The sequence below is a fragment of the Neolamprologus multifasciatus genome, chromosome 5 (assembly GCF_963576455.1).
Source record: "Neolamprologus multifasciatus chromosome 5, fNeoMul1.2, whole genome shotgun sequence".
Taxonomy (NCBI): domain Eukaryota; kingdom Metazoa; phylum Chordata; class Actinopteri; order Cichliformes; family Cichlidae; genus Neolamprologus; species Neolamprologus multifasciatus.
Window position 1 is genome coordinate 11,475,568 of NC_140443.1, and position 8,607 is coordinate 11,484,174.

Consider the following 8,607-nt stretch of genomic DNA (forward strand, 5'->3'; position numbering starts at 1 on the left):
CGCTTTTTGCAATTGTTTGAGTTATAAAATATGTCTCTGAGTGGTGTCCCTGGGATCATTTTTGTTAAATCTCGATTCCTTTTTTCTTTCTGTCTGTTTCTGTCAGTGTTGGACATATCAGACTCTGGAGATCCAGACACATGTCTGTGCTGCTGTATGTCCATCAGACTCTCTGATCTGCTGGCCATCAACGTTGGGCTGTTTGATCAGTACTTCAGAGTCGTAGGTGGGTGCTTTTACGCCTGTTCTCTCATGACATTCCAACATTATATTTTTATTCTTGGACTCAACTAGATAAGCTTTGCTTTTTTACTCATACTGCGAGTTGTGTGCCTGTCCTATTAGATTTATCTCGTCTTACTGAACGCGCAGCACTTTCTCATAAAATAGAAATTTACTTGTGGTGATAAGGCAGGAGGTGTGTGTGCACGTAAAGACAGGAAACTGCAATTTTTTAAAGGAAAATAATAAATAATACCATTTATTAAAACAAAAAAAAAAAACCTGCCTAAAATTACATTAACACCCACTTTGTTACAAGCAAACCTGAGTCACACATCCAGCAGCTGCACATCAGCTCCACCATCTGTGAAGAGCGTCAGTAGTGCTTGTTCTGGCGATTTATTACCGGTAGATTAAAATTAAATAATTGTGAAAAAAAAAGTGTTATGAGTTTCCAGGAATGAACTGGGATTTAACTTGGAAATTCTTATTTTCTTTTTTTCAAAGAGTGACCTACCATGAGCAAATAGTGGGGCCAAAATGTAAAAGCAGTTTTAAGCCTGAACTTTTACATTTTGGGCCATATTTAATTTGCACATCCATCTATGTATGTATAGTTGTATGACAGAAAGTAAGGAAAGATGTGATGGGCCCCCTTTAAGAGTGAATTGCTTTTAAATAAATAAATAAATAATGTCTGTATGATTTTCTTAGCTTTCCATCGATTCTCCCTCCTGTAGGTCACTCAGCAGATTATGTGGTGTGCTGTCTGAGCAGAGACAGCTATGGCACGAGCGTTTTCCTGCAGGAGCTGATGTCAGCTCTCAGTCTGCAGCAGCAGCTTCCTCCTCCAGAGCCATCCGATCAGGACTTCTACTCGCAGTTCACCAACACAAGCACAGGTAACTCGGGCAACGGTGGCATCTGTTGTCCTAGTAAGAGTGAATATATAATATTAAAGTATAAAACCCACATCGTGTTAACAGACAGCTCTTCCTCTCTGTATGGATCTTGATTTTCTCTGACTTCTTAGACTTTTATATATCATGACACTGTGAAGGGACTTATTCTTGGTTGCTTCATAGATAACATCATAGTTCAATATATTCAGTAAAGATTACTCTTCATTGTACAAAATTAAGAACTCAAGAATGTTGAAAAACATCTATTTAAGTGTTTATTTTTGTAATGTATTATTTTTGACCAAATATAAAATCTGTACAGACCACCAGTAAGCAATGATCATCGTAATAGATGTAAATTTGTCTCCCCCTGCAGGTAAGATGCAGAACTACGAGCTGGTCCACAGCAGCAAGGTGAAGTTCATTTATCCCAGTGAGGAGGAGATGGGAGATTTGACCTTCATCGTAGCAGAGAGGAAGACTCCAGCAAGCGTGGCGTCCTCCTCCCCATGCTCCTTTAACGTCCTGCTGTACCTGCTGGTCTTCCAGGTAAGAACTTCTTCTTAGAGAAACGTTGCACACAGGAGCGGAAGCAGGATCTTCTCAGGCCAACTCAGTGTGCACATAATTGCAGCCACAATGAGCTTGTGAATATAAAAGGATCTATAAAAGAGAAGCAACATTGGATGTTCATGTCGCTAGAAACGTGACTTCCAGTTAATGTTCACACTCCTCTGTATCTGCTAAATGTGTGAACGGGCTACTGTGGTAATAATGACACTGTGAGCATTTTGGATGACAGTAATTTGGCCTCCAGTAACATTGTGATAAACTCTTAAAGCTGTTTGACTGTTTGACTGTTGCTGAAAACTGATGTTCTAGATAAAGAATCAAATCCAGTCTTGTTTTTCTGGTTTTATAATTCCTGTTTTCAATTTCTGAGCTTCTTGGTTTTCTCTATTTTTATTATGGTTATTTTCCACCAGGTCCAGATCCCCAGTAGTCCACCCAGCCAAGGCTCTGCACTCTCAGGCACCTCCTCTTCTGATTTAGGCTCTGCCCGGTCTCCAGTTCTCCAGCCCAGGACTCTGATCCTAACCAGCACTGATGTGTTCCTGCTGGATGAAGACTATGTCAGCTATCCACTGCCAGACTTCGCTAAAGAACCTCCATCCAGGTGTGAACAAAGAAATAAAACATTTTCAAACAGCCTGTATACAGGGGTGTTATGATAGAGCAGAATTATGCACGACAACGGCCTTAAAGTGGGGAAGAAAGTCCAACAGGTATTAGAAAATTAAAATCAATTCTGTGTTCTGTGTCGCCCCTAAACTTGGTCTGAGTCACAAGTTGGCCGCAAGAAAAAAAAATTGTTGTTTGTCCTCGTCTGCAACAGAAAAAGAGGAAGAAGAGGAGACGGAGACCAGCTGAGATTGTACTGTGCAGACAGCTTAGTCTGAAATACTGAAGGAAAACACACAGCTCAAGTCTGTGCTCAATGAAGCCAAAGAGAAGCATCAATTCAGAAACTGTCAAGAGGAACAGGAAACTGTAACATACTGGCTCTTTTTGATTGTTTAGGTTTCAGTCCGACAGTTCCTGCTGATCCCGACCCCACATTTTACTGGCCCTTTGTTGTTTTGGTTCTCTTTATTCTCACTTATTCTTTTAAATATGTTTTACAGTCTGCACGCTCCATTTTAAGTTGTAAGTCCACCACCAGCATCACTTTCCTGTTGTGTTCTCCACACCGTGGATAGAAGCCTCTTAGTTTCAGTAACCTCACATGTTTACAGTGTGAAAATAGACTATTCCCAGTCTCAGTATACATTGGAAATGCATGTTTAAAGCACTAGAGTTGTTTTTTTTCCTTAATAGAAATAAGTATAACTGGATGTTATTGACAGTTGCAATCTCTGCAGGGAGCGGTACCAGCTGCGTGAGGCCCGGAGGATCCGCGACCTGGACCGGGTGCTGCTGGGCTACCAGACGTACCCCCAGGCTCTGACTCTCGTGTTTGACGACCTGCCCGGCCCCGACCTCCTCTGCCACCTCACCATGGACCACTTTGCTGTCAGCAGCAATGAAGCTAATCCCAGAGGAGGTGTGGCCAGCAGGGGTGCAGAGGGCGAGGTGCAGTGGTGCATTTTTGTCCCGGGAGCCGACAGCAGAGAGAGGCTGATTTCGCTCCTCGCTCGACAGTGGGAGGTGCTGTGCAGCCGAGAGCTTCCTGTTGAGCTCACGGGCTGATTGGTTGACAGCGATGACAGACAAAAAGGTGACTGCTCAGCTGCTGGTTGGTGGGTGGAGTCATCATGTGATTGGGTTCATTTACACATGGACTCAGGGTTTGATTGGTTTAATCTCAGTGTTGGGCCATGGAGTCACTGCAGGAGGGACATCGGGAAGAGAAATCTGATCTGAAGATGAGGAGAGATTTCTATGCGGAGGATGAACACAAAATTAAATTTCCTCCCTCTTTTGGTTAATAATTGACAGAAATTAATAATAACTGGGGTGGAGTCGTGGGTGAAAATATTGAGATTCACTGCACTAGATGATGAAAGCATTTCGGTGCTTTTTTTGGGGGGGGGGTTCTCAGCATTTCGGTTCTCAGCATTTCGGTTCTTTGAAGATGGAGGAACAGGCCACCGATTGAACACAGTGTGAAGCTTAGTGAGACTTTATCCTGAGCTTAGACTTCTCACTATCAGTACAATTGCGGCCCAGTCAGATGACGGAGGGTGTCGACTCTGGTCAGAACACAAAAAGGGTACGTCATAATGGGCGAAAACCAGTGCTGTGACTTTGGTTCTTCCACTTCTTTGATGTTGACCAGTAGAAGCGCAGAATGCCACTAAGCTGTTTATAACTAAACATGATAGTGATGTTATCAGAGTTGTTTGGATTATTTTGGTCTCCTGTAGCGGTACCAGCTGCGTAAGATTGGAGGACCCACGGCCTGAATCTGCTTTGCTCTCAACAGGTGTTTATACAGAAAGAGAGTAGAAGTAGTGACCAGAGACCGTGAAGCATCAGTGAAATTCAGCGACCTGTATGTGATGGGGTGCCAAATAGAAAAGGGTTATCAAGGCTAATGGAGAGCTATGTGAAGCAGAGCGGGAGGACAGAGTCACACACAACACTTTGGTTGCTGTTGTCTGTTTACATTCTTTTCCAGGAAGTTTCTATATGGCGCCGCCTTCCTGCTGTTGTGAGAGATGAACATAATTGGTCATAGAGCAAAATGTCGACCCTTATGTCTCTCAGGCAAGAAAATGCAGGATTTTATGACCCTGCAATCGCCTAATCTGAGACAGTGACCACCGTAATTTGAAAAATCTGAGCCCAGCAGTCATTCTTCTTACAGATTGGTGGGAATCTGGCTCCTTCTCCCTCAGTAGTGTCTGCACATCACTGGATTACAGTGACAGGAGACAGGAGAAGAGGCCCGTGACCTTGTACGAAGCCAAAATCCTGAGACTTTTTTTTTTTTTTGGCACAACTTCTCCTTCTTGTAAAGCATCTAAACATGCATTGTATATTCTTTTTTAATTTTTTTAATTTTATATATTTTTTTCTTTTTGGGGGGGTGGGGGGAGGGGGGGTTGTAGATGTTGCACACACAGACTGGATTTGCACAGCATTGGGCGCTGCACAGGGTCCACGGGAGCTCCAATACTCCTAATTCAGGATTATGTTCTGGTTCATCTTCTAAGACTTCGTCTTATCCAGAGTCGGATCTGAAGGTGGATCACCTCCATTTGCTGGACATGTTTAGCCTAGCTTAGCACAAATACTGGAAGCAGAGGGAAAAGGCTAGCGTAGCTTTATCAAAACAGGAAAGAAAACATTTAAATAACTCCAAAGTTATTTGATTTACTTGCTTTTATTTACTGGCTTTAAAACCAAAAATAGCTTTTGTGTGTGTGTGTTCCTATTCCTTTGTGTGTTCAGCCTGACTGATGATAAGATCGGGGGGGTTCATTTGAAATAGCACAAACACACAGTTGCTCGGCACAATCTTCTCTCTGAACATTTTATTTCTTGCACATTATAACTGATGAAGCAGTATTACTGAACTGTATAATGAAGCTTTTTAATAATATGATATTAATATAATTGTTGCTTTTGGACAGACGGATGTTTCCCATCCTGAAGCTTATTTTGTAAAAAGACACAAGGGTCCTGATATTATTATCATCATGAACTCGGAAATGTAGTATTATCATCGAGTGTTATTTTTAATATATTTTGCTTTGTGTTTTATGTAATTTTGTTTTTCTTACAATACAAATGACAGATAGGATGCTCTCCCACCCGTCACCACTGTTGTTTAACATTATTGGGCATTGTAAACGGGAAATACCACTGAATTAAAATGAAACTGAAAGCTTTCCCATGAAATATTAATTCCTATTTTGGCGGTTTGGTTCTTTGAAAAAATCAGCAGGATTTAACCACAGTCTGCAAACTTTTCAGCTGATGCAGCAATCTGACCAAAACCAAAGGAGGTCTGTTCACTCTGCGCTTCTGTGGAAAATGACTGACAAATATTCAGCTTACCGGCAGCAAAAGAAATAAAAAGAACTGCGAGTGATGTGCTGATTACACTACAAGTCAGTTTCTTACTCATTCTGCTAGCTCAGCAGAAGTAAAACTCATAAAGACTGAAAATTGTATGTTTTCCTTCACACCTCAGTCACCGTGAGGACTCCACTGTGCTTTTGTTCTTTACCTTTATATTGTGGTGACAGAAGATAAATAATTTGTTGTTGCAAAGTAGAAATATCCTTTTTTGTATTTGTGATATTTTAGTAGCCGATGAGCAGGTTGTCTGGCAAGCCTTAAAACTCAGACTGCAAAATTTGATAAGCTGGCTTTAGTTAAATTAAAAATCTATTTGAGAAGGACAAGTTGGAGTTGATTAGGAGTTCTCTTTAATTTTAAGTTAAATGCACTTTATTTAAAAAAATAAGCTAAAAAAACAATAAAATAATGTCTCCATAAATTGCTGTTTTGTCAGTATTTAAAATATTAAAAGAAGCATTCCCCAACTCTGTGAATGGTATTCATGGTCATTGATCAATTGTCAGTGATCAATGGTTGTTAATCAAGGGTCATAACATATTAATATGCATATTAATGATCAAGAAACTGACCTCTCAGCTCACCAGTGGTGCTACTTTCAGTGATTATGCAAATTTATTGGTTGGGGAAACCTGCAGTCAGCTGAGGCTGAAGAAGTCACTTGGATGTTTCTCCCACTGAAAACGCTGCGTCCAGATAGAACTCTGGTACCAGCCCTGAACGATCAGTGCAGTGGCTCATTGATCTCTACTGAAGCGTCGGTCATGGTGGCCAAATTGTAACCACATGCACACCCGAAACCTCATCACACATCCACAACAATTAAAATCTAAACACAACAGAACTGAAGTAATAACCACAACATGATTACAGATTAGAAGCTAAATGTTTATAGTCCCGTGAGTCTTTGTGCTTAGTATCAATGCTTGTATTTTTGGCCATGTACTCCTCAATATGTGACCAAAAATCCAAATAGCTTAGTATCAGAAAGTTACATTTGAAAAGCAGAAAATATATTGGGTTAAATGCACTAGTTTATGTTCAGTAAGAACATTGCTTGTATTTATAGTGTACAGGAAGTGAATACACCAGGGTGTTTCCAGGATTTTTTACAATAAGTTTGCACAACAGTTCCATTAAAGTGCTGCTTTAACGGATTGTCACATCCCTTTACAACATCAGTATGCCATCGCCTGATGGAGCGACTTTTCTTCTGGTTCTAGTGAGAAATGGAAAGATATATTTTTTAGCGTTACTTATGTTCCCAGCTCACTTGTAACCCCTTTACCACCAACCTGGCATCTTGACACTGATGACACCAAAGCTGAACTGAGTTTGCACTAGTGCTGGGCTGGATCAATCTAACTATCAATAACATTGCTGGTGTTGGTATCCGATCGATACTATTGCGACAGGATTGCTGCTTTATTTTTATCCTCTAAGTTCAGTATGTAGCTGAGCATAATGACCCTGAATTCTGTTAAATAACATGCACTATGAATAATGTCTGAACCCTTTGCTCTTAGTCTTATGACTAAAACAAGACAAAAGTTGTAATTAAGCACCAGATAAAAGAATGAATGTATAAATCAAGCAGTTTACCTACTGGACATTTCACCTAAGTATATCTGTCTTATTTCTTCTTTTTTTTTTTTCTGGCTTAAATTAAAAAAGCAGTGTGGAGGTGGTGCTGCTGCATTTCCTCTACAGCTCAGTGGAAATGCACACCAGAACTCATCTGCATCATCAAGGGAATCCAAACATATCTGGGCCCCGTGGGATTATATATGATTTTCCTCTCTGCTCCAGACCGCTTATGCTCAGATCGAGCCTCCACAGCTCTGGAGCTGTGAGGCGATACAGATCATTTAGCGAGGGGGGGACTGCAGCCTTCGGGGCAGAGGAGGTCGCATAATTGGCCTAAAAACTTTTATTATTTTGATTGATCTGGAGTTCATTCTCTTATGCCAAAAATAAATTCTAAAAATTCAGAATTTCTATATCATATAGTATTCCTGGCTGTGTGATGGAGGCTTTCAAACAGGATTTATACCTTTATGTCTGGATATAACAGAGTGGTTTGGAATTTTACGGAAGCTAAACAAAAAAAACCCTCAAAAACATCTGCACGACTTCTGAGAATTTTCAAATGCAGGTTGTTGGTTGACTTTGACTCATGACCTCAGTATTTCTAATCTCCTGGTACCCGTCAGCAGTAAATCACTGTCACCACGTAGTGAGATTTTGATGACTTGGTGGTTTAGTGGCACGAAAAACACTGCCGACTTTCAACTCATTCAACTTCCTCTATTTCCTGTCTGTCGACACTGCTCATCATGAAGATTGGCTGATTTCCTTTCTAGGGACACTTTAACAGGCCAAGGCCAGAGATACTGTACCAGGAAGTGCCTGATCAGCAAAGCTTGTTATCTGACCCATGCCTGCCATTCTGTGCCTTCCAGCAGGTCAAAAGACCAATAGGAAAGAATTTAGACCCGATATTCTGCTTTTATGTGAAGAAATAAAACTAAAAAGAGCCATCTATACTTAATAAATGATTTTGGGGGAACAAAGGGTTAGCTGGGCAAGCACAGGAGAACTGTGCTATTACCTCTGCTGTTTGGAGCACCCTCTTTTAGTTATAATTTTAAGGTTTTACATATCAGGACATAAAGAAATCATTTTTTCCTTTCCAAGTCTTAGAGTTAGATAAAATCAGATAACAACAACAGTTTTTCCTTATTTATTTAACAGAAATTACCCAAAATAACCCGAATGAAGTAACCCTCAGTTTTACTTGATAGTTTTAACAGTTTGCTGGTCTGGAGCATTCAGGTGTGTCTTAACCCAACACCAAGGAGGGAAGACATCATTCATTCTTCAGTGAGAAACA

General features: G+C 40.7%; 1 protein-coding gene across 4 annotated transcripts in view; it reads left to right on the forward strand.

The window, feature by feature from the left end:
* The window catches only part of nisch (nischarin), a 28,307-nt gene extending 22,785 nt beyond the window's left edge, over window positions 1-5,522 (forward strand). For all 4 annotated transcript variants that reach the window (XM_085159451.1, XM_085159449.1, XM_085159450.1 and 1 more), the window contains exons 24-28: window positions 107-226; window positions 963-1,124; window positions 1,501-1,673; window positions 2,111-2,301; window positions 3,047-5,522. In XM_085159451.1, the coding sequence (XP_085015577.1) occupies window positions 107-226; window positions 963-1,124; window positions 1,501-1,673; window positions 2,111-2,301; window positions 3,047-3,374 (974 nt within the window). In that variant the 3' untranslated portion in view covers window positions 3,375-5,522. The remainder of the gene's footprint in view (window positions 1-106; window positions 227-962; window positions 1,125-1,500; window positions 1,674-2,110; window positions 2,302-3,046) is intronic.
* The last annotated feature ends 3,085 nt before the right edge of the window (window positions 5,523-8,607 follow it).